Source organism: Botrytis porri (assembly GCF_014898465.1).
Source record: "Botrytis porri strain MUCL 3234 chromosome Unknown BPOR_009, whole genome shotgun sequence".
NCBI lineage: Eukaryota > Fungi > Ascomycota > Leotiomycetes > Helotiales > Sclerotiniaceae > Botrytis > Botrytis porri.
The window spans coordinates 992,254-1,018,347 of NW_024066083.1; the positions used below are offsets into that span (position 1 = coordinate 992,254).

General features: G+C 43.1%; 6 protein-coding genes across 7 annotated transcripts; 3 read left to right on the forward strand and 3 right to left on the reverse strand.

Annotated features, from left to right (window-relative positions):
* Positions 1-238: 238 nt before the first annotated feature.
* On the forward strand, positions 239-6,651 carry EAF01_007118 (uncharacterized protein; the record flags this gene model as incomplete). The annotated part of the gene is made up of 2 exons (XM_038915372.1): positions 239-3,426; positions 3,474-6,651. 2 exons carry the CDS (start codon positions 239-241, stop codon positions 6,649-6,651), a joined length of 6,366 nt encoding a protein of 2,121 aa, XP_038769010.1.
* A 1,397-nt stretch (positions 6,652-8,048) lies between these two features.
* EAF01_007119 (uncharacterized protein) lies at positions 8,049-9,673 on the reverse strand (the record flags this gene model as incomplete). Of its 2 annotated transcripts, XM_038915373.1 has the most annotated exons (3): positions 8,049-8,273; positions 8,795-9,251; positions 9,309-9,673. In XM_038915373.1, the coding sequence occupies 3 exons, from the start codon at positions 9,671-9,673 to the stop codon at positions 8,049-8,051; spliced, it is 1,047 nt and encodes a 348-aa protein (XP_038769011.1). The 2 variants fall into 2 exon arrangements, with proteins under 2 accessions (XP_038769011.1, XP_038769012.1); XM_038915374.1 differs by having other exon boundaries at positions 8,049-9,251.
* A 4,953-nt stretch (positions 9,674-14,626) lies between these two features.
* Positions 14,627-15,961, forward strand: EAF01_007120 (uncharacterized protein; the record flags this gene model as incomplete). Its single annotated transcript, XM_038915375.1, has 4 exons — positions 14,627-14,758; positions 14,817-15,033; positions 15,086-15,604; positions 15,681-15,961. The coding sequence occupies 4 exons, from the start codon at positions 14,627-14,629 to the stop codon at positions 15,959-15,961; spliced, it is 1,149 nt and encodes a 382-aa protein (XP_038769013.1).
* A 1,422-nt stretch (positions 15,962-17,383) lies between these two features.
* On the forward strand, positions 17,384-18,729 carry EAF01_007121 (uncharacterized protein; the record flags this gene model as incomplete). The annotated part of the gene is made up of 5 exons (XM_038915376.1): positions 17,384-17,404; positions 17,538-17,556; positions 17,615-17,788; positions 17,899-18,058; positions 18,114-18,729. The coding sequence occupies 5 exons, from the start codon at positions 17,384-17,386 to the stop codon at positions 18,727-18,729; spliced, it is 990 nt and encodes a 329-aa protein (XP_038769014.1).
* Positions 18,730-22,196: 3,467 nt separating this feature from the next.
* EAF01_007122 (uncharacterized protein) lies at positions 22,197-22,406 on the reverse strand (the record flags this gene model as incomplete). Its single annotated transcript, XM_038915377.1, has 1 exon — positions 22,197-22,406. One exon carries the CDS (start codon positions 22,404-22,406, stop codon positions 22,197-22,199), a length of 210 nt encoding a protein of 69 aa, XP_038769015.1.
* A 1,079-nt stretch (positions 22,407-23,485) lies between these two features.
* Positions 23,486-25,953, reverse strand: EAF01_007123 (uncharacterized protein). The gene is made up of 5 exons (XM_038915378.1): positions 25,387-25,953; positions 24,901-25,328; positions 24,651-24,762; positions 24,420-24,589; positions 23,486-24,285 (listed from the first exon to the last, which is right to left on the reverse strand). Exons 2-5 carry the CDS (start codon positions 24,988-24,990, stop codon positions 24,061-24,063), a joined length of 597 nt encoding a protein of 198 aa, XP_038769016.1. The 5' UTR covers positions 24,991-25,328; positions 25,387-25,953; the 3' UTR covers positions 23,486-24,060.
* Positions 25,954-26,094: the final 141 nt, after the last annotated feature.

Sequence of the window (26,094 nt, forward strand, 5' to 3'; positions counted from 1 at the left end):
GGACAGAATTGAAGTTGCAAAAATTGAATTTCCGTAGGGCTTTAGGATGAGCCGAAAGTTTTAGGTCTTTTGGTTGCCTGGGAAACAAAGTCAACAGGGGACCTCCGTTTTTCGATTATGGAGATTGATGATTCTTTACATCACTCGAAGACGGCATCAATTGTTTTCCTTTTACCTTTTTGGAATAATGTCTAAGTACCAATAATACTTTTTCTTTCTTGACAGAATTTCTATTGTAATGAATTCATCACAGCAGTCCGCGGATGCTGTGCGCGCCGCTATATCTTCGACAACAACATGTACTCCAACAACAGTCACTCTGCTCAGTGACCTATTATCTTCTAAGGCGACTACTACCCCGAATACTTCTGGATCCTCAAAAATAGTTCCTAAAGCGACTGTGAAAACCACAAAAAACAGCACAATTCGAGCTCCTCCATCGCGGTCCAAAGTTAACGAGGCAGATAAGGAAAATGCGAACGCAAACGATAATGTGGAATCGCTGTCTGCGAAAGAAAAATTTACACTGGCTACTGAAGTTGTAAATAATACATTAAAAGTTCTAACAGAAGCGATCAAGGTACCATCTCAGCCCCGGAAAGCTCCAACTACCAAGGAGAAAGCAGCAGGTCGCAAAGGGCTTAGAAGATCAAGTTCAGTTCCTCAAGCACCATTACAGCCACGAGCTTTGAATAGAGTTTCTAGTTCGCCCAACATTTCAAAAACTCGAGATGGATCCGCATCTTCAACGTCAGCATGCTCTCCCGGAGTTCGATCGGTTGCGGAATGCGCCAGAGCTGCCTTTCTATGTTTACGAGGGATCCAAGCTGCGAACATAACAGGCCTTACTATGCCGCCTCTACAACTCGAAAACGGAATGTCTGTTCTAGTCGGAAAATTACTGGCACTTGGATTAGAGGATCTGGCAACTAAAGAGCTCAGAATCTTGAAACGACGGTTAGACGTGGAAATTGAAGGGAAGAGTGCGCTAGTACCCAAAGATGCAGCTTCCATTTCAACACCACAAACTCTGGCTGAACTTTTGGATTTTGGGGAGATCTCTGCAGCAGGTGTAAAACTAGGTCTGGTGATTACAACACAGTTACAGGCACTAAGGCTTATGATTGCCTCCCGGAAACCTAAGTCCATTGAAGCCGCAATGCCATTCCTACGACCCGGACATGCCTCCTCGCCTGTAAAACTCCTTTTGAAAGCCGCCGAAGATTCAACGCAAGTGAACAAGTCTGCCCGTCAACTTCAAACTCTGTCAGATATGCTTCTATCTATGAGCCCAAGCGTCTCGTCCTCAGAAGATGCCACCGCTTTGGATTGTAAGGTCAGCATAACACCACAGGCGGCATTCATATTACAAGCTTTAGCTCTCGACGTACGCTTATCATGGTGGAAACTTGCAAATCATAAAGGAGATGTTGAAAAGGATGTCTTTGACCCTTTCCTTAGATGTATCCAAGCATATGCCCGACGCAGTCAAAATGAGGCTGATAAGGTATACACAAAATGCTCTAACGCATTTTCACATCTCAAAAAGTCATCATTGAAATACGAAACCGACGGCCTCAAGTCGGCACCTGCCTTGATGGGAATATACCGTATACTAGGATCCCTTTCTAAAGAAGCTAATATTATTGATGAAGCTATTGAATGGGTTGGAATGGTCAGAAATCTTCTTGATTCTAAAGCCGACTCCAATGCTAGGCATAGTGCTCTCACAGCTCGTTTAGTTTCTCTCACTCTGCGGGGTTCTCAACGCGAACAAACGGAAAAGTTATTGGTCGAGCTGTTGGATGTGCTAGAGCAACCATTCAAGGGCGAGGCATCTGAAATCGATGATTTATTGACAGAAGTCTCTTCGGCAAGGAGAGCCGCTATCATTGCGATTTCGAACCCTGTGTCTGAGTCGTCAAATACAAACGCCCTATCGCCCGAAGTCCGACAATTGTGTGAATCTCTCGTTTCCTTATGCCCTCGACTATCACTTCGCTATATTGGTAAGAAACCGGATGAGAATGCCTCAAGCAAGGATGTTGTGCGATTCGAACAACGCAGGAAATTTATCACCAAGCCCTCCGTCCATGCAATTGATTCTGCATTATTCCTTGTCAAACTACTTCTAAAACAAGAGGCGCCATTATGGGAGCGGGTAGATTCTTTACTGCAAGATTGTCTTACATTACTCGACCGGCTAGAACATGGTTCTATGGAAGATGAAAACTTTAATGCGACACAGTGCTATATTAAAATTTCTAACCTGTACTTCATGTATTTTCTTGACTTACGTCGTAATAACGATTCTGGCAAAGGAACTCCACAGACACGGGTAGTTCTCAGAAGGTCAGTTGACTGTCTTAAATCAAGGCCTTTACCGGACCGGAACGCTGGCCTTATGTCTATGAAACTGGAACGAATGGCGGATTTTTCCAAAAGCATGGGTCGATTTGACGAACTTTTCAAAGCTCTTGTAATGCTACGAGATGAGACAGTAGAAAATGGTGTTTTGTGCAAGGTTGTCGAAAACGCCAAAATTCTGTCTGTTCGCAAAGCTTGGGAGTGTACTGACGATGCGCAAGTTCTCGCTCGTACTATACAGTCTCTGGTAAAGGTATACCTCAATTACCCAGAAATTTCTCCCGAACCTTGGCTTTTCGGTCTCTCTTGGACGGATGAGCAAAAGGGGGCTGTCCTTGAACATGAGTTGGATATCTTGGCCGGCCTCACTAATCCCACTTCCGTTGCTATGGACTTAAAAAGCAAGGTCTTTGAGCACCTAATTTCCTTGTACGACTTGAACCAATATCCTGTGCGCAGGCTACGGGCAATAACCATATTCCAACATTCGCACAATGAACAACAAGGTGGTTATATGGTTGAGACACTCACGGCTCTTATGAGCAAGTCTATCGATATTGACACAACAAAGGATTCTGGTTTAGCAGGCTACTTGAGGCATTGGGTGGCTATGGCGATAAGTATAATGGAACTTCAGAAAGATGAGATTTGCATTAAAAATCTGAAAAATTGCATCGTGAACTGGCGAACCATTCGTTCTGAAGCTGAAAATCTCGCGGCTCTGCAGCTTCGCATCGAGAACATCCCGCAGCTCTTGCTTCACTTACAGTCACTTGCCAACTTCATGGAGATGCGAGGTCTAGAAACTGACAAGCTTGTCATTCTTCGCCTTATCGCTGATTACAATGAGCTCTACTGTGAAGTATCTGGTCACAACGACATTGTGTCGACTTACAGTGCCTTAGGCCTCTCGTGGCTTCAGCTTGGATATTCTGGAAAAGCTGGATTAGCATTGGACAAGGCGCAAAGTTATAGCTTGCGTAGCAATCTTGGTGCCAAAACAGACCTTCACATCGCACACTCACAATATATGTTAGCAGTTGGAAACCTTGAGAAATGGTAAGTCCACGAATTTTGATCCTCCGGAATCCACTAACATGTAATAGTCAATTTCATCTAGAGTGTGCTGAAGGAGCTTTCATTTTGGAACGAAAAGAACTAGAAGAAGATAAATCGCCTCTCAGTCTACAAGAAAAGACCCGACTGAATTGTGTTGTAGCGAAAGCATCTTTGATTCGATCGATGCTTGCCATTGAACAGGGAGGCTCAGAATCTGCTCTTGTACATGCTAAACAGAGCGTCAGACTACTTAGGCGCGCATGGGCTACCACTGAAGCAATACTTCGAAAAAAGAAACTGGCGGCTGTACCCAGAGACGATGCGGAGAAAGTAGTGGATGGGCTCTCCCAGCTGGATATCTCCACAAACAAGATAGCGGGTCAACCTCAGCCACAAGATAGTCCATCAGGAATTGGATTCTGGCCACTGGTCGCTCCTCTTTTCCATGGGTTGATTCATTTATCAAATTTGTACGCTCATCATGGGCTATTTCAGGAGACGTTACATTATGGAGAGCAAGCTCACGAGCTCATTAAATCATTCAATTTTGATGGGCAGTCTGCAATAGCTTTGGCCACACTTGGAGACATCTGGACTAAAGCTGGGAACCTAGAAAAAGGCACTAATTACCTTACGGACGCAGAAAAGTTCTATAAAGACGGGACCAAGGGCAAAAGTTCAGTCACAGTTGCATGTCAAATTGGACGTCTCCGTGGAATGCTTGGAGATCGTAAAGCAGAAATTGCATGTCTAGAGGAAGCAAATCAAACTCTCAAAACTCTCATAGACCCTGCATTTCTTGCAACCCTCGAATTGGGTGATATTAGTGCGCCGGATGTTCCTGATACATTGGAAACCGGAATTCAAACGCTCTCAATTTCAAAACGAAAAGCGCCAGCCGCTCGAAAAACTACCACACGTAAGAAAATGCCAGTCCCCCGAAAGCCTGTCGTTCGTTCCAAAACTCCAACGCCTTTGGAATCATCAGTTAGCACAGAATGTCCTCAATTGGACTCTTTACGAGCAAACATTCTATGGCAATTGGCTGACGCTCTCATGAGCGTGAAAAAGAGGAATGAAGCCCGGGTTTTCTTAGATGAAGCCAGTAAATACTCTAATAGCCAGTTGGACGAGGTATATCAAGGTCTCTCGGAGGCTCGGTGTCTGCTTGTACGATGCATGGAACAAATGGTCTCCGATCCAGTATACTCTGTACTTCAAGACTCAACTCTCTCATTTCCATCAGTTGTTGGAAGTCTGAAAGGTACTAAGAGCCACGCCGAAAACCCAAATCTCGTGCAACAATCACCACCTAGAAAAACACAAACATCGAGAAGTGGCCGTGGGGCGAAGAGTCCAAGTCCGGATAACCTTTTCGACAAGTTGCACCGAGCTCAAGAAATTCTAGTGGAAACCTATCCTGTTGCATTTCTCGTTGCTCCAATCTCTGTTATGCACAAGATAACCTCTCTCTTGAATAATGTCTCCATTTTGCTCTCTGCTGCAGGGCCAATCAAGGGAAGATCTCAGCCCGGTCTTGCAAGTTGCTCCATTGATTCTGCGCGTACTCTTGCATTCCGCAGAGAGCGTAAAGTCATCTTACAAGAGACTTGTATCCCAGAACTCGATGACCTTCGTTGGCCCGATTGCGGGGCTATGTCCCGGCGATCAAGTCTCGGCGCTTCACTATCATTCTGCGATATTCCAAAATTTCAAAAGGAATATATCGATATCCTCCCCAAAACATGGACTGCCCTCTCAATATCTTTGAGCGAGAATCGTCAAGAACTTTCTATCACTAAATTACAAACCGGACATAGTCCATTTGTACTTCGTCTACCTTTAGGGCGTAACAATTCCATGGATGCAGATGAAGAAGTATTTGGGTTTGAGCAAGGAAAAATCGAGCTCTTAAATATCATTGATTCTGCGAAGGCCAACTCCCAAAGCGGCCCTAGTAGAACAGGTCGCGAAGCCAAACTTGCTTGGTGGGCAGAACGTGCAGAGTTAGACTCTCGTCTCAAGGATCTACTAGAAAATATCGAGAAGGTATGGCTAGGGGGGTTTGCAGGAATATTCTCTCAATTCACCAGGAAGTCGGATCTTCTCGCTCGGTTTCAAAAATCCTTTGATAATATACTTAACAAGCATCTCCCTTCTCGTCGAAAGAGCAAAAGAAACTCTGGACCTCGTGTTACTTTGGACAGCAGGATTTTGGAGTTATTTATCGGTCTTGGTAATCCATCAACTGATGATAGCGACTTTTCCGAACAACTGACCGATCTTTTGTACTTCGTTGTTGACGTTCTTCAATTCCACGGAGAATTGAACGCTTATGCAGAAATCGATTTCGATTCAATCGTCATTGAAATTCATGATGCTCTTCGTTGCTATCACGAAGCTGCTCACAGTTCGAGTCAGCACGACGAAGGAATACATACTATCCTGATATTAGACAAGGCTCTCCATATCTTTCCATGGGAATCACTACCATGTATGGAAGGCTTAGCAGTGTCGCGTCTTCCATCACTTGGTTGTCTTCGGGACCGAATTTCCAAACAACAGAAAACGTCAGATGAAGGCCCAGAGGGGCATTACATCGATCGCAATAACGGCGCCTATATCCTTAACCCCGAAGGCGATCTCAAGAACACACAAACCACTTTCCAAGCTGCTCTAGAAGCACTTCCTTCTTGGTCCGGCATTGTCAATCGTGCACCTTCTGAAGAAGAAATGAAATATGAGCTACAAAATAAAGACCTCTTCTTGTACTTCGGCCATGGAAGCGGAGGACAATTCATTCGTTCTAAAGAAATTCGCAAGATGGAGAAATGCGCAGTGACAGTTTTGATGGGTTGTAGTAGTGGTGCGCTCTCGAATTACGGAGAATTCGAATTGGGGGGGCAACCGATACATTATATGCATGCGGGGAGTGCGGCATTGGTGGCGACGTTATGGGATGTTACGGATAGGGATATTGATCGGTTTGCGGGGAAGATGTTGGAGGGGTGGGGGCTTTTAGGGAAGGAGGGGGAGAAAGGGGAGGAAAAAGAAAAGAAGAAGGGGGGAGGAAGAAAGAAAGGGAAGGAGGAGAAGGTTCTAGAGGGTGGAGTGAAGTTGTCGTTGATTGAGGCCGTGGCACAGGCGAAGGGGGCTTGTAAATTGAAATATCTTAATGCGGCTGCGGTTTGTATTTATGGTATTCCGGTTTATATTAGGGACTAGTATTGTCCAGGAGAACGTGTATATATGGGATGGAGGGAGTTGGACATGGCATAAATGAAGTGATAAGGAAGTGATACCTTGACAAAATGGCGTACGGATAGCATAGCGTTACGGTGTTTGAGGGATGGTTATGGACATGGTTCGAGAACTGTTATGGAGTATATCCCTGTGTTTTAGTATTTTATGATAGATTAACAACGCGTTCTATTATTAGTGAAGCCTATACTACTTTTAAGAGCAGCTTTAATACATCTGTTCAGTACTTCAACCACTTTATTTATGGTCTGTGATATCTTTGTGGTGTATTTGTTCAACATGCTGGTCAGGTTAGCATTTTTATTTTTCGGAGACATTGATTTATGGGTCTGTCGGATACACTCTTTCATTTAGTATCTGCTCAAGCATATCGCTGTTCCTCAACATTCACATTTGCCTACATCTAGTCAAGTACATTCAAATCCGTATTCATTCAATCATCCTCAATCATCTAGTTATTCACATCTATTCAATCTCTTATATGCATTACACCCACTCTGTTTTCATTTAGATGTCGAGATAATCAGAGAAAGATTCAACCAAGCGAGACTGATGCTTGAAGTGTATTAATAGCGTGCAGATGACCCAAATAGCGATGAGAAAGAAAAAGAGCCAGACGAGAACACAGAAAAAACTATGAACGGAAGAATGGGGAAAAGGGGGTAGAGAGTCAGAGTATGTAGAAGAGACTTAAACATGAATCCCCAAGACGACTGCACCTGGATCCCGGAAAGAAAGAATCGTCTTCTGTTGCACCCCAATTGTCCACTCTTCATATCGATCGAGACACCTCGCTACTCGAATGTAAACAAAGTGTCAGTATAATCATCGAATCCCAAGTCTCAGAAGTCTCTTGGGTAGCATCGATGAAGTCCAATAGAAGATGGATATACCGGATAATTCCTAGACACGTCTCTCATCTCACATTGCTCTTCTCTGCAGTATCGCTTGATTGTTGGATTGTCTAATATATATTTAGAACACACACATAACAAAACGTAGAATGGAAAATTGCAAACCCTCTCTAATCTTTCTTCAAAACAAGGAGAAGAAAGCCGCCCATGTACCCCGTTCCAAATCGACACTATACATCCATAGCTGAAATCCCAAAGACACAGATCAGAAAAGAAGAGTTTGAAAACAGAAAAAAAATCATATCGTAGGTAGGTCAACTATCTATTCCAGAGCCTTCATATTCGCATTCGTATTCATAACAATCGATTCCCTCCTGATGTTTGCCCTCGCTCGCGGATTGCGAATCCATAACGCCTTATCCTTATACACCATACTAGCCCGATATCAACCCAGTTTTACCCTTCTCCAATATACATCCTAGACCACAAACTTTCTGATGGCCATCTCTAATCATCCCACTCCTCATCCAATTGATCAATCAAACGATTTTCATCCTCGCTCCCCGAATTTCTCCTCCCACTTTCATTTGCACTAACGCCTCTATCCCTCCCACTCCCTCTACCATTACTTCCATCTCCAGAATTTCCATTTGCAGAGATACTCAAGGCATTGTATCCCCTATGGGTTGGTAGACATCTTGAGCATGATGAAGTAGCGATGATGAAAACGTCCTGATTAGTGTTAGTTATGCTTTTCGCCAAGACTTTATTCTTCTGTATAAATGGATAGATAGATGGATAGCGGTATGCGCAGACAAAGAGAAATATGCAAATAGCAATATTTGATTATGGATGCAGCTTGAATTTGACACGCTTGTGAGAGGTTTCATTGCGATAAGTAGTGAAAAAGTAAGATTGTGATAATCTTTGATTGAAACGCCGGGTATTGTATGCTATAATGCTGAATGCCTATCCTAATTGCAGCCTGAAAATCGAAAGAAAAATGCTATGCTGAATGTCGCTGTTCGCTCGCTCAATTATTTTGAATATATATAAAAAACTGCGTCCTCCCACATGAGAGAACTTGTGTTCCGTGTATGGGATTACTCGGAACGTATATACGACTTCTGCGACCTGCGATTCGACATTCCCCTCACCTCCATCGTCGGCAATATCGACGAGCCATCCCGAACGGACGCTACACGGGGAAAGAGTTGTGGTGCTGATCTCATAAGACATTTTTTGCAGCTCACCTTTATGAAATCTCCTATGCTAGCCCAGAAGCTATAATTGGGCAATTGTCTCCACCCTCTTGCATGCGCGACGTTTCGTTGATAGAAAACACCACCGAGGAAATATACCATTATGGCAATAACTCCTATGATGGCGAAGACAGCGCCCGGACCTACAGTCTGTTTGGCAGGTTCGGAGCCTCCGCAAGCAGCTTGTGAGCGCACTTCGAAGAAATAGGCGCATTCTTCTGGATCGGATCCTACATATGAGGCGGATGCAGTAGCGAGTGGATCTTTCTCGCAGTGGAAAGATATTATGCTAGATTTACGGCGTATGGATTTACCGTCATCGTCGTCGTCGTCATCGTCATCGTCATCGTCCCAGCTTCTTTTTTTGTTCTTTCCTCCACATGGCGATCCATTAGTATACTCTACAACAAGCTTTCTTCCGCGGAGTGTTAAGTTTCCTGATTGTTGTCTGAAATATGCTGGTTAATATGTTTGTCTGTAACAATGCAACAAAGATTCAACTTACCCTACGGAATACTTCTTTCCGTCATATTCATAAAAAGCGCTCACGTTCTTCCAATAGTTTTTGTCTACTCCAACAAAATCCTTCACTTCTTCTACCACTGGCGCGCACACGTTCAGTGTAAAATTTCCCTTGTAATCATATCCTCTTGCATGCCAACTGTCCGTCTTCGCATTTTTGGCAGGTTTCTTCCCTTCTTCTGGAGCTTGTATCGATAATGGTCTCAGATCAAAGAAAGATCCTGTCGTCGATGAAATAGTACATGGGTCTACAGGCTTGGGTTTCTTGTCCTCCAAGCCTGCACCTTCTACTCCAATGTGCAAGGCGAGTCCAAGCAGGAGGGCCGAGGGTAAAGATGTGAATCGCATGCTGGTTGGTTTCCCTCGGGAACTTTGGAATGGGGTAATCTTTACTATTCTGGGAGTTGAGATTGTCGGGAAGTAATAATTATGGAGAGAAATTGAACTTGTTGATAGAGCTCGAGAAATTCGACCAACGTATGATGTTATGTTGAAGCTTCCTGATGCTTTCCAGGTACCGAGGAGGACACATAACGGCAATGCACCAAAAATAAGGTTTTGGCGCTTGTCATCACGTGCCGCTGCATCTCATGAAGCAATTAGCAAGTTCAATATGAAGCTATCTCCCTTGGTATGTAGCCGATTAAATAGAATATTTGTTAAAATCAAAAGGAAAGCATGGCATATTCTAGCGATAGCAGTTACTAGTTTTGATTGAAAGATTGAGATGCTGTGCAGTCATCTTTGCCTGCTGTGGTAGCTAATTCATAGCAAACTAACTTGAAGTCTTTTGAGGTTTGTGTTAATCATATCATACATGTAGAGAACATGCTGGCACTAAATGTTGTTACAAGAGTACGTGAGCTCTTTGGCAGTCAATCAAATGCTAGAAAGCATCAAAAACTGGAGCTTCCAACCAAATCTCCTAGTACTTACTGTAAGTTCCTGGTACTGATATCCATTAGCCACTTCGGATCCTCGGGGAGTCATCATGTGGAGTGGTTCTAGATATCGAATACTTCCGTGAACATCTCTCTAGAGTGCCAAGATCAAGAGGCAAGTAGACAACATGGTTCTGTACCACATGAGCCATGGCACAAGAATGGTCGTCGGCGTTGCGGCAGCTGCCATTAAAATTGGAAGAGGATTTCGGACATAATCTTAAAGATATAAGAAAGTCATGAATGGAAGTTTGTAAGGTCGTGAAATAATACTATGCCTTTGCAAGCTGTCCTTTTCATTTAAACACGTCATGGATCAGTGTACTAGACTCCTAGAAGCGGAAAATCCCCAATAAAGATATCCATTCATTGGCATCCAACGGGTTTGGCCCCCCTATCAACGTCGAGACTCGAAATGCCAGAGGGGGTCGAGTCGACCGAGGTCGACGATGTAAGGCTCGGTGAAAACCCAGCAGGTGGTTTCTTGCTAAGCTAAAGGGTCGCTTTTCGGGTCCGCTCATGAATTAATTCTTTAAGGTCCATTCTTTCACCCGGCTCCCAAGACTCAAGGATAGCTAGCATCCAAGGATTCCTAGAGTGGCTTGGTTGGTGACTTTGTATACTCTGTACTTCTCTGGAAAACTTCGTTTTATCACGCGGCAAGTAGCCGCAGCTGTTCATGGACTCATGATGGGCGCATGATGGTCATAGTTGCCGAATTCGGACCCCATTCTCTTGACCGAGAAATGGTTGTATCGGTGTGCACTTTGAAAGTAAATCACAGTCGAAAGTGGATGGGGATCATCCAGAGCTGAGGGAAATACTCAATTTTGGCCTCGCAATTCGAAACGTCAGCCCTGATATATTCCCTCCTCGTTGCTCAAGCTCGTTGCTCAAGGATTGGCTCGGTATATGCTATTTATTGATGGAGCTTTCAAGGTTCATGAGATATGGACTCTACCGCGTAGCCTTAAAACCCTTTGATCTTAACTATTTGAGGATTTGAAAGCCGAATAATCAAGTCCCACAGTCTCTCCGACTGATCTGCATTCATTTGGCATTGGCACATCTCAATTCAACGTGACATTGGAAACCTTAAAATAACAAAAGTGGGATGGTGTTTTGGTATGTCATGGATGATGGTACCGACCAAAACACTTGATGCTTAAAATTTCACACATCTTAATAATCACAGCCTTGTGGCAACTAAACACGTATTGGTTCATTAAAATCGGTGCGACAACACCCAAACAGAAGGCTTTCAGTACAGCGCCATATTCCTGGCTGGACCTGCTGAAATAAGATAGCTTGGTAGATAAGGCTCCGTGGAGATATGCTTGATGTGATCATCTAGCTTAAAGAGAAACCTGGGCCAGCCTATACTTCGTACAAATCACATCTCTCATATCGGACGTGTGAAGTACAAGGGTAGTAATCAAGGTTGGAAGTTAGAACTCAGTAGCGGACTTTTGCTTCAGAACCCCAGATATGTAAGATCCTACCTGTAAATGATGAAATTGATGAATCATGAAGCGTGTGCACGCCCGCACGGTGTGAAGAATATATTAAAAGGGATATAAAATAATATCATAGATAAGGATTAGATACACGCGTGCAGCATCCAAAGTGACCGCTCCGTACAGCATTGACAACTTATACAAGTTGGTGGTAGACTGTGGTTTGGACTTTGGAGACTGGAAGATGTGGAAGATGTGGAAGCTTGCTCGTCCATGGAATCTGTCTTTCTGAATGTGGAATCTAGCCCAATTAATCAACGCCCGCATCTTTTATCACTCTTTTTTTGGACCAATTATGAATCATAGTGGCGTTTTGTATGTATTGCTCCATTGTCAGATGCGAAGTTGGCCGCTGCCTTGAGAAGTTAAGAAAGGTTTCTCTTTGGACGACCTCAACTTCCAACAAGCAAGTTGCAGCCGAGTGAAAAGCCACGATAGGTAAGACTCCAATTGGACCCAGGCAATGGATCAGGATGTGGTTACTATTTGGCAGGTGATCAAATCATCCATGCTCTGCAATTGTGATTTGAAGACATCCCGAGTAATCATTGTGAATTCATGACGGCCACATCCGAATGATGACTGAATGACCAGATTTCCGGGAATAAACATGGCCTTACAAGTTGGATGTTGAGGACAAACATCTTGGGAGAGAGGGAACTTTTAGCCAAGTTCGTTGATGCAGTGAGGAGTAGTAAGCACTGGGCAAAACGGAAGGGGAAAATGCCAAAAGAGCCATGCATGCATTTACCATGACAATGGTAGGATGTAACAATCGCCAGTCCCGCGTACCACTCATACATGGTGTGAAATTCAAACGATGCCAATGTAGACCTTATTTATGCAATATATCCTGTCAGGCAAATCCCTAAGTATGTAGCACAGACAAGCGAAGGAGGGAGAGTATTGATAAGGAAGCAATCAGGTTAGTAAAGCCAAATGGATGAATGATCAGTGTTCTCAACGGTTTCTGAAGAGCCAAGCTTTGTAGTGAGGCTAGTGTTGTTGGCATTGTCGTTGTCGGTGGTTCGTTGGTTCATAGAACAGACATCGAGATGACACAGATTTTGGTGGCTAATAGACTTGTTATGCGTGTTCAGACCATCATGGATAAAGCGTGTAGTAGTAATTTTTCTGGAAGCCATTTAGAAGGCATTTAGAAGGCCATCAATAAAAAAAGCTACACTCATTAGCACTAAACAGTATACGACATCCGCGATTCCGCACCTGATTTGATCTTGCTCACTCTGGTCTAGTTATGCCGAGAAAGAGCCACAATTAGTTTATGTGGAGAGAAAATGTCCCTAGCAAGGTTCCATCGAGTCACGAATCGTGCATGTTTCTCTCCGCCTTTGCTGCAGTTTACTGCATTTCTCGTGCCATAATGGGTTTACATTGTACCGTTACAATGTTGAGTACATATTGTACTCACCAAAACAGCAAGTCCCAAGCAGCAAATTGTGTATATTGGTCGAATTCCTTACCTTGCCTTACCTTACCTTACCCTACCTAATCTAGCCTTACCAGCCTAGCCAGGAAAAAGGCGTACTCGTAGTCTCGTACCTACTTTGTATAATGCTATCTATATAGTCCGATGTGTTCTCTAGTCAGCGAGATTCCGATCACGGTATGGAATCTCAATTCTCCAATCAAGAGCCCGTACTAATGGGCTCCATATTAAAATTATTTTGAATGGATTCATCAAAACTTCAAAAGTCCTAGTTCATTCGGTCTTGTGCCTGGCTAACTGGATTCAAACATCATCTGAGATCCCGAGCTGCATCATCGTCAAATTGTCATTACCAGCCCTTCTGATAATCCTCGTCGTCTTGCGTTTCTCACAATGTTTTAGTCCACCGTAGACTCGGCGTAGAGTTGACCCTCACTATATCTATCCATTAAACATTCGACATTGTCCGTGGGATCATACTTCGTAGTTGATCGTAAGTAGTCACCCACCATAGTGACCAGGCGGCGTATGTATATATATTTCTCCCAGTGAGTTTAACGAAACCCCTCTCTTAGGTGAACATACTCCGTAAGTTGCCAAGACTCCTTTCACACGGTAACCTTGTGTTCCAATTCAATCATATTATTGCATTTTTGGATGAATAGCCCGAGCCGCACCAACGCCAGCACCGCAAAAATTCTCTTCTCTGTGGGCGGATTCAAAACTAGTGGATCCCAGACTACCTGGTACTCCTATACTAGTTGCGAGAAGAATTTCCCTTCCCCCCCCCCCAAAAAAAATACGTATGAACCTTGGAATTAGAAACATCAACAAGAGGCAGGGTTTTGACTTATAGTAGTGTACCGTGCTTTCCGAATCGGATCTGATTCAAACCCCTCCCTAACCGTGAAAAATATTCTCCTCCATCTAAAAGGAAGAGGCTCCTCAACTGAGTTTTCATTACACAACTTTTTGACCGAAGTCTCACATTCTCATTACTCTATCTTTTACTCTATCAATCATTCTCCAATACATTGTAACTGTATCAATCTCTATCACGCAACCACCGGTTCATCTCAGGCTCTCAGCCTCGTACGCCATCCCTACCTTATCTCCAGTTTCCAGAAAGTCGGGAGTCAGTGGAACGGCGCCTATAGGGCCATATAGCATCTGATAACGAGTAGTCTATTACTGTTTTTAGACGCAACCTCGCTGTCCAAGCTTCTGTCAAGCATTCATACTGTACTGGTTATATGGTGCATTCACTCTTTTAATTCGTTTGGTCTGTATAAATTTTTGCCGAGGCCAATACCTGGGGCCAACAAAAGGCGGGGTTCAGAACATCATAGTATTACAATTTCTCCTTATTGAAATGGCAGACATCTCAACAAGCATGTCTATCGACGCAAAAGAATCCGTCCGAGAGGGCACAGATGAATCTTTGGATGCTTCTACACCAGAGGCGGAGACAGAGATCCCTCCAGAAAGTGTAGGCCAACAAAAGAGGAAGGGCGGTCGAAAACCTGTATGTTGATAGAAGATGCTCAGCTCTGCAGCACCCATTTGCTAATGCGATCCCTTAGATTTATGCTACTTCAGAGGAACGTAAACAACGCAATCGTCAGGCGCAGGCAGCGTTTAGAGAACGTCGCACAGAGTATATCAAGCAACTTGAAGAGACCATTAGAGTTCATGAGACGAACCTTCATAGTCTCCAGAATGCTCACAGAAATGCCGCTGATGAGTGCCTGATGCTCCGATATAAAAACTCTCTCCTTGAAAGAGTTCTTCTAGAGAAAGGTGATTACATCAATTGAGCTTTCTTTCGAGCATAATCTAACTCCTCCCGTAGGAATTGATGTCCAAGCCGAACTTCGTGCAAAGACAGGAAGTCCCCACCTTGGTCCAACGCATATGCAACAGAATATGGCTCAGCCACCTACTGTTCAGCGTGCCATTATGAATAGACACCATCAGGCTAGACGATCGAACTCAAGTATTGCGCCGAAGCTTGAGCCCGGAGTTTCTTTCCATGCCAATCAATCGCCACAGTCGAGACCTACTCCACCCTCGCACGCGTCGTCGCCAACCACAAGCTCGCCAAGCTTCAACAACCAAGGTGTACTAACTCCACCTTCTTCCGACTCTCAGATGCAGCATCAACAGCAACAACAGCAACAACGTCTTCATGCCGCCAAAACACAAGCGCAGCATGCACTGTCAAATACTACCGGACTTCTCGTCAACACTAACGTAGCATCGCCTTTAGGGGCAAAGGGGCAAGGAAATGGCAATGGTACGGGTAATACAGGAGGCGCTCCGGGAGCTCCTTCTTATTATCCGTCATTCCAGAATCATATTGAGCAACTCGGCAAGCTGTCCCGTCCCCTGTCATCATTCTCTTTTTTTGGAACTATGTTCGTCCTAGATTGATTCCGTGAGTACAGAACAGGAGTACGATGCGCAAGCCGACATGGTTGACGATCAACCCGAAATCGCAGGGCCCGGCCCGTATCCCGAATCGATTCCCGCTGGTCAACTCAACCAGCAACTCGGTCATCCTCCACACTCGCAAGGTATGCATGGCGAAAATACACCTCAAGCCTATAGTTCGATGACGCAGTTACTTGATCCTTACGACCCGGTCCTCGACATGGACCCCTTTGGTCTTTCGGCAAGCATGCAATTTCCAACTCAATTCTCTTTCGACACGAGCTCAATGCGATGAGCCATCATCGCTCACGATACCCACGGTTGGGCAAAATCTCTCCTATGATTTCGGCTGGCGTTCGAGTAATGACAATCGGTTTTGACGTCTCGTGGGATCGGGCAATGATTTTTTGGGGGGTTTTTGGAGTTCGGTTTGGGAGCATTTGGAATGGAGTTTAAAAAAAATAAAAAATGGAAGGGACGGAGCAAAAAAAGTTTATGAGCAAGGGCTATGGCAGATCTCGAGTTGCTATAGCATAGCATCATTCGCATACCTTCGAGACGATCGCAGTCATGAGCACACTCTAAATAAGCACTGTATGTATTGAGCATTTCATTCTCTCATGATGGAGATGGCTTTTACGATGGATAAGGAAGATGTGTAAGCATACTTAAGGGCAGAGATGGGCGGAGTAAGTTCCACGAACGGGTACTCCTGCCTGGCGACAATGGCAGGAAGAAAAAAGCATCTACAAATGGAAATATACTGGATGGTTTCCTTTTCTTTAAGATACATTTTCCACGGCATTGTCTTTCGTTTTCTAATTGTTCCTCTTTCCTTCTGTCACATAAATTGGTGATCGTTCTCTCATGAATGATGACATTATCTCTCTAAATATACGTTGATGTTGACGTTTGGATGAATGTAAAACTGTATGTACTTAATTACGAATGAATGATGATTGATACGAGCAGACGAGTGATTGATATGGTAAATTTGATATTGACTACCTGCTAAATTCACGCAGGAACTTGTGAATAAAAGAGTTTGATACTTTGTGATTTATATCTCCAATAACGGGAAATGAATAGGTGGTGTAACCTGCGACACAGCAAGTTCTATGGTAAAAGTGATCGCAATGTACTAGAATCCAGAACATCCGAGCTCGCCGCCTCCATGAGATGAGATCAACAAGAACAAAGACAATTGATGAATCATGGCTTATTAGAACCTCGCTCCATGTTGCACAAATGATTGCCATACCTACATAATACCTCTAGACCTATTATCATTGAAATTCTATCATAAATCGAGATGATTCCACCAAAGGAAATCACCTTTTTTCTTTATCAACATTCAATACTTGGTACCTAATCTTACTTCTGTCACTTACCATCACTTATCACTACAATCAAAGCCATTCTCGACTTGAACCCCACATCTCAGAAAATATTGGAAAGCCCTGGTGGGCTGCTCGCTTATATCAAGCACTAAACTAAATCAAGTTTAGATTCTTTGTGTACTGAGGAACGAACCGACTTTTCAGCATCAACGACGATTTACAAGTTCACCTTGTTTTCCAACCGCAAATCAGCAATTCTCGAGAGACGGCTTCCTTGTGTTCAGGAATCTGTCAGTCTCGTTTTCTAAACTCACAACCCCCGAATTGTTCTCTCGGTAGCAAAAGCTTCTTCGGAGGCACTCGAGAAGCAGATCAAGATGTCGGGTATCGCTTCCAAGGTAATTATTATTCTCTTAACAATCAACAATAAATTTTTCATGCAGTTTGCGCTTGAGAAGATGCGCCACAGATTCAGCCATCCATCGATGTTCAATCATTTACAAGTTTCAAAGCTAATATGAATCACTGTAGAACCTTTACGAGCTTCTCGGTACGCACGAATCAACTCAGAAAACAATCTTTGAAGCACGAAAACTGATCAAATATAGGCAACGACCACGAATATGATTCCGACAAGGAGCCAGAGCCACCAGTGAAGGTCGTCGATAAGACTCCAGCCCGCAACACCAAGCGCAATGCCACTGGAGAGGCACCAGCAGCCAAGGCTCCTGTAGCCGATGGACGTGGTGCTCGTCGTGGAGGATACTCCGGAAACGAAGGTGGTTAGTACATGGACATTCTCAACTTGCACATATTAATACTTCCAATTTTATGAAATATTTGAGCTAGTTGCAGTGGTCAATCAGAACTTTAGCTAATAATATTTTGACAGCATTCCGTGACCGCAACGCTGGCAGCGCCAACAACCAAGGCAAGCCAACCGATGATTCTGTCCGACAAGATCGTCACCCAAGACGTGAAGGTGGTGGACGTGGCCGAGGTGGTGCTCGTGGAGGTGCCAAATTCGATCGTCACAGCCGTGGAGTCGGAGGGTAAGAAATGTCCCCATAATAAAAGTTGTAGCATAGAATATTGACACTCTGAAAGTGATTCCGAGAAGCAAGCTGCTCATAGCTGGGGTGCTACCGAAGGTGGTGCTGAGCTCGCCGATGAGCAAGCCGGTGAAGCTATTGCCAAGACCGAAGCTAAGGAAGATGGTGAAGCAGCTGAGGCTGCCGCTGAAGAGGCCGAGCCAGAAGACAACAGCGTCTCTTACACCGATTACCTCGCTCAATTAGAAGAGAAGAGAGCCGCACTCAACGCCGCTACCCCTGAAGCTCGCAAGCCAGACAGCAAGCTCGACAAGAAGTGGGCCAACGCCAAGCCTATCGCCAAGGAGGACGAGGAAGACTTCGTCGCTGGAACTGGTGGCAAGGCCAAGCGTGAACGTCAACGCACTCAAAAGCAAATCGTTGAGATTGATCAACGTTATGTTGAACCCACCGAACGTGCTGGTGGTAGAGGAGGTTTCCGTGGAGGCCGCGGACGTGGTGATGGACCACCACGTGGCGACAGAGGAGGTTTCCGAGGACGTGGTGAGGGCCAACGTGGACGCGCTCGTGGCGACAGAGGCCCACCACGCCAAAGTGCCCCAAGAAACGGAGGTGCTTCTGCATCCATCCAAATTGAGGACCAATCTGCTTTCCCAAGCCTTGGCGCATAAAGTTTCATCGAAACTGAACTTGCCGATCTTTCACAACATGGCATAACATGAAATGTAGAAATGATCTCAAAAAATTTGTGTTTTACGCAATCGTTGAATGAGAAACAAGAAATTTGATTAAAAAATGGGCCAAAATTGCATTGTGAACTGGTTAATGAAGGATTTTGTCCACTAATGAATGTACAGAGAGGCTTCTACGAATCAAAGGGACGTATTGGCTCTCAATGGTGCTTCGTGATGGGAAGTTTCTCTGTTCCATTTTTAAAGCTTGTCTTTTTGTCTTTCTTTCGTCTTACCTTGCGCGGGTGGTGATGTAACGGTCTAGGGTGGGATTTAGTTACCTAGACTTTTCTTCGCATTTCACTTGCTTGTAACGGTAGATAAAATGAAAGGGGTATTTTCTATCTATCTTGGTTTTGGAGTTTTGATATCCATGTGTTGCTTGGATCTTGACTCTTTAATGAAGTACAAATCAATGGGAAAATGAAGTAACAAGATGTAGCTTGAATGTTTGTCCACCCGTGAAGTGAGCTAGATACGTAGCAAGAAACATCAAGTACATGATACGCCTGCTGTTTCATAGTACATCTTAAGTCCTTGTCTGTATGTATGTAACCGGCTATAGAGAGGGCATGTTCAAGGAATTTTAGGTTTGCAAGTCTAAGTTGCCCCCGAGTACATGAATATCAAAGCCTTTGTACTCCTTTTTGACACTCTTTTCAAGTACTTTTAAGTGGAGGACATAAGTAGCAGTAGTAGAGTCTTAGTCTTTGGTCGTCTTTGGAAAAGATTGAGTACATTTCCTAATTATGAGGCCTCTTTTCTACTCACCAAGGAAGATGTCCTCTTATTCATGATCATTGCACGACACTAACACATTCCTAAGGAATCCGTCACGTCAATGTTTCCGTTTGCATATCCGGCCGAGCGAAATCTAATAGCTTCTTGAGGGTGTTCGATCGGCTAGCTGGGGAAGCATGGTAAGAGGACTTTGTGGTTGGGTCTGTCTTCTAATGAAAGATCATGGCAAAGATGTCTCGATTCTCGCTACTGTTAATGGCAGATCACTTGTATCATACTGTCGAACACACCTCAGTATGGTTGTGGGCGTTGGTATCTTTCTGGGAGTTCTGTGGTTTCCACTTTAGTCATTTCCTTGATGTAAAGTTGCATGTGTATTTAATCATTGATGTTTTCGAAAGGATTGAATGAGGGCGTGACAAAATCACCACCGGCATTCACACGTACTGGTTCAGGCTGGGTGTTGGCATGAACCTGGTGGTTTATGTGGTGAATGGCGGATTTTCGTCTAATTATTCCACATCATCGCCACCATCTTATCCTATCCAGTGGTGTTGGAACTATTTGCTTCTTACATGCTATTATGCAATGAAGACGATTGAAATACTTATCACCTTTGCCAGCATGCGACGCTCAAATCTAGGTTTTGAATAGCGTTCTAGTGGACGAGCAAGGTGATCCTTCGGTACGCGAAACACAACGTGAATATAATTTATTACAATCATTATCCTTTCACATACAACCATAGACTAAAGAGAATTGAACAATCTCTATAATCTATTATTACCATCACCATTTCAAATATAAAATTCTAATTTCAATAATTAGTTTATTGTAATATAAATATTAATTTTTAATTAGAAAATCATATAGATTTATAAATAAGAATAGATTTTTATTATTTCTAGTATTATAATATATTTTCAAAAGTTATATAGTAGAATTTATATTGAAAACGGTAAATAATCAATCAAAATCAAACAATATTATAACTAAATAATAGAATTACTATCTGAATGTTACGACGACATCCAACATACCGAGTCACCTGATCAGAAAGTCACGGGATTAGAGATTCCCACTGGATCCCACTGCTCCCACCTGGTGGGACACGATGGGATCAATGGGACAACAAGGAACGAAGGTCTATATAAGGGAATGGGTTTCATTACAATGTAGAGCTTCGTGCTCAAGATCAATCATTAGTTTCATACTATAGTTACGAGAATTGCAACCAGTTACAACCTTATTGAATTCCTACTTGAAGTCTAGTCTAAACCACCTCGAGAGATCTCTAGACACTTCCACGTGACCCTAGAGGCAGCTCCCGTAACACTGAATTAACACGTGTGAATTAAATATAAAGTTTTATATATTAAAAAACTAAACTAACTTATATAGATCTTCGTTTTCTATATTTTAATAATCTTATTAGTCCTATTATATTAAGACCTAATGAAATTAATAAAAGCTAATGAGATTTTTATTCGAGGTTTTATTAAGAATATTTTTAGAATATAGAGTATTAATTTTTAATTAAATGTTTTTCTATTAAGATACTATTTATATAAAAGATATAATAATAAATGTAAATACCTTTTTTGTTTTTATACTAAAAATAAGATTCTTTTGATTATAGTTTATTATATAATCTTAATATAAAGGTTTAAGCTTATTAAATATAAAGAACTATCCTTTAAGCTTAAGGTTTTTAAAGACTTATTTGCTTTTTAGTTATAACAATCAATTATATAGTACTTATTAGAATTATATATATATAATCAACTATATTGTTTGAATTACTAGAGGAGGAGCGTACGTTCCGATAAAAATAGGACCTAATTACTCTCCCTTACTCAAATTACTACTTCCCTTGATCATTGCTGTAGCTTTTGAATGGCGACACTGCTGATTCATAAAAAAGGGGGGTGGAAAGAGTTTTTTGATTAATAACATCATGAGTGGGAGCACCAGTGAGTGCATGGATTGACGGGTCACTTCTCAATTTCCAATAAATTCATTCTCTTATTGTTTAATATCAAATTTCACATTCTAATTGTTCCATTTCTAATGAATGATTGTAGGACATCCTGAGATATATTCACAAGTCGATTTTCTGTACTGTACCGTTAGTCGGTATACCCACTAGTGGAGAGGGTAAACTTCATTTTGCGTTCATTGTAAATCGATATTGAAGTGTTCTGGCTATCGAGCCATTCGAACGTATTCTTGTGAAGGGGAGTCATATTTGCCTGAGTGATGGACAAGAGAGCTATGTATATGAAGGGGGCAACGGGCTGTTGTATTTTCACCTCGGAAAGAGAAACATTTCTGGATTGAGAACGAATGGCTACGAGTAATGAGTCAATGATTGGAGATCCTATGTTGGTTCCGAGAAACTGGCAGAGAGAAACATGTAATTTTTTACCTCACGGGTTTTAGAAATGGCGAGCTTAGAGGATTCTGGTTTCTCTGTTTCCAGAGCGTGGTATATTTTAGGATGTAGATATGATATGTATTCTCTGAGATACTGCCATATGAACAATCCAATGTGATATCAATACTGTGCCGGTTTAGAAAATATTTGATAACTTGGTGAGCCTTGCCACTGACTAACTTGTTATCTAGCTTGAGACCATCCATATAGCTGAGCTTTGTGAGTGACTTCAACAGATTCGGCTCGTCATTGCTAGCTCATTGCCGCTGCTAGATATATAGTAATGAATATTGATCTTTGCACCGTTCTCGTCTCGAGCATAGAAACTCCACTCTTGATTCTGCTGCAGATGCTTGAGTCTATTGATATCAATGTCGTCGTCGATGGGTACCACCCTGACAGCGTCCTGTAAATCTCCATCAGAATCCGAAGAAACCATCAAATAAACAAAGTGTAAGGGCTTAGTACAAGACCACTGCCAGGGAAATTGAAGAATATGACAGAGATGTCAGCAAAAGTGGCCTGCACAGGACTGATGAAACATGCTCCGGGTAACTTTTTCTCTACTTCCAAAAACCCCTTCCCTCTTCAAAACAATCGTTTGTACCCCAATACGTGAACTTGTCTGAATACAAAAGACTGCTTTTGTTGCACTACGTATTGCCTGACTCGCATTGATATGTTCTTAGAAATTAAGAAATACAAGATTCGATTCTGCCCGCACCGATAGATTCGCAAGTTCGCTGACACCAAAGTAGGAGATGTGGGTTATACTACAAATGCAGAGCATATGTGCGTTGCTCTTCACATGCAAAATGTCTCCATCATCAAGATATAACCCACACTAACTCTCCAACCACACCTCTGAAGAATGATGTCCCGGGTTTGATGGCGGCGAAGAAACCAATGGCAGCGACTCGGAGGATAGTTAGTCTCTCGAGAACTTCAACTTAGAGCTCTCAGATTTAACTATCGTCTTCCTTGTTGTAGACAAGCTGCTTTGCAGTACCTCTCAGTCAGATCCTCGGTGAGGTTTCCCCAACCACCACTGTGATCGATGCGAATAACAGAACACGAAATCGAGACAGAAACAGGTAGAGGAAAAGCGTTATATGGTCATATTGAATAAATAAAAGCAAGTATCTTGACTACAAAATAAATACTCCTCTCTTTCCCACTCTCTTGACTTCCCGTGTATCATTTGGCTTTCTACGCCCCCTCTACTTTCCCCATCTTCTCATCCTTCGCCATGAACAAAGATAATAACAGATACAAGTAAGAAGAGAAACATCTCGATTAACCCTCGTAAACAATTCCTTTCTATTCCAGCAGGATATCAGAAGAAATCAAGATAGCTCAGCACTAACAACCATCCAATTTTTAAAAAGCCACGATGACTATGAAAGACAATCCCCTACCTAACATCCAATGTCCAAGATCGAAGTTATACCATAATCATTATCGGACTGTGATCCACATTTATGAAGAAACCTCTTCTCGCCTTCTCCGTTCCTGCTGCTTTCTTGGACGCTCTTAAATCACTCTATTCAATATTCTAACTCCTTCATCGCTCCACCTGAAAGCGTATATTGAAATTCCCCTTGGAAAAACTGCGCTTCGAATATTCATACTAAGTCTCTGAGATATTGAACGTGATACCCGTAGACCACTAGATCATAGATAGGTTCGACAAATCCTCACTCCTACCCCCGAATGTTTACTTTCCTCTCATGAAATTGTGAGATCCTCACGGTAACCTGAGACTGAAGTACCCCATTCAAACAACTTTGTGGGAAAAAATCAACGCTAGACAGTCTCCGTCGTATACATATCCAGTTCACCCAAAACCAATATCCAATGTCTATACAACATAATTACAACGACAGTTTCTTTCTATCTCATCCTGTCTCATATTTTCTCATCTGTCAATATAAGTACTTACTCATTATCGTCCTCATGTCCGGAATATATATATCACATCTATCGTCCCAACCCTCCGAGCCCTACCACCCACCCCATACATAGGTATCAATTCTTATATCCATAACCCACCCACCAGAAACAAAACACTACTCCGCTGATCAAATTTCTAATTACTCTAAAACTCCACCCAGAGCCCCTCCTTTTGAGCCCTCCATCTCTTTTCCCGCATTAATATCATATGCCTTCCCCGGTTTCTTCAGCCCCTGTTCTCCATCCCCATCAATCTCACCCACCACTTTCTTTTCAATTTCTTTGCGCGAGTTTTCTTCCGAGACGCGTTGCGTTTCTCTCGATGCTTCGTCGCTTTCCCAGTCGTAGTTTCCTGCGCCTCCTCTCTGTATGTATAGACCTGTCAGCCAATCCATTCTCTGATTTCTTCAACATTGTTATCTTCGTCGTCTCAATTCCTGCCTCTGCTTCCCCCAATAGCCTCCCTCTTCCGCACTAAAGTAAATAAATCCAAACTCACCCCACCCTTATAAACAACACTCTGCATACTACTCCTCACATTTCTCGGCGAGCTCGACGGCGGCGCGGGATTAATCGTCGGGTTATCATAATTCGTCAATGTCTGCGTGAGACCCGAATTTACGAGCGAAGCGGGGGAGGTGAGATTGCCTGCGCCGCCGCGACCGGTGTCTAATTTTGAGGTGTGAGCTAGCTCTCTCTTGCGTGGAATGAGAGAGGATGGGGAACAAACGTTGGTATTCTGGCGGGGGCCCAGCGGCGCCTTTGGCGCGCAATGCTTGTAAGAGTAGGGAGGGAGTTTTGTTTTGCTTGATGGAAGAGGACGAGGATTGGTCTTCGAGATCCTATTCGCGGGTTGGATTAGTGTGCGTTTGATATTTGGATTGAGTGAAAGCGAGAAGGCGAAGATGAAAATGAAGCATTTCTGAACGATGCAGGAGAGGGATGAAGAGAATGCAGAGAAGAAACTACAATATACATACAGAAGTACCATTACTCCTCTCTACATCCTGTTTACTATAGAAATTCCCCGCGCCGCCTCGCCCTACTTTCTTATATGGTTCTTGAGACATCTCTTCCAGATTTCGCCTCTGGAACGAGTTTCCGGCTCGTTCTTCTGCTTTTGGGTGTATAATCTAAGTATACCAAGAAGTATTCCGACAACAATGGATGAATTATCACTATATATGATCAATTGATAGAGCAATCAATGGTGGTCGCACAAAAGCTGGTAAACAAGTATCTGTACTCGCATCGACTCTCCCCCCAAAAATTATGACGATTTTCCCGACTTTTCTTTCTTGCAAGATCATAAAATCATAGATAAGATAGATAAACATTTCGCACTCCTCAGACCTTGACTCGTTCCATCTCCATCTCCCAAGCAATCAATTACTCTCCTAGGAATTAACTTTCTGGGCATCAATCATTTGTTTTTCTCACACCCAAGAGCTTCAAGAATGAGTTACCTAATACCGTCTATCAAACCTGGAGATTTTGCAGGCGCATGCAGATCTTCTTTTTTCTTTTTTCTTTTTTTCTGGAAATACCGAGAGCGCCGATTTGATTATTTGGCGGGGTAATTCGTGTGAGGGGTAAATAGAGGGAGGGCTGATTTAATGTGCATTTGATGTCTCTTCAAAGCAAATACGAGTGTATTCATACCAATTTTATATATGTGTCTTCTGACCGGAAAGGGAATATGGAATACCGTACTTTGTTACAGAATGCAAGCAGACAAGCAAGAATCGACAGCTACAGGATGTCAAAAATGTAGTGCAACACATTCTTCTAGCCATGTTGTACACAATTTGCAGAAAGAAAGTGTTTTCCCCTCATCTCATCACACAATGGCTTGGAGAGAACTTTCGGGGGTTCTTTTAACCATGTTTCTTTTTCAATACGATACTCTAAGCCTCTTTCCCAAGATATCTCTAAGAAGAAGTGTTTGTGCCCCAAGATGACGCCTCCTACGCACCCCTCTCCCCTCTCCCCTCTCTTCTCTCTCCCCTCCTACATCGGAAGAACCCCGGTTGGCTTTATCAAATGCAGGTTATATATCTCACGTGTGTGGTATTCCAGAGTTTTGACCTCCTGTGGCAGTCGAATCTCGAAGCCGACAGAGCCGAAGGGAGATTCTTGGTTGATGCTGTAAGATCTTAGTAAGAATTCAGTCG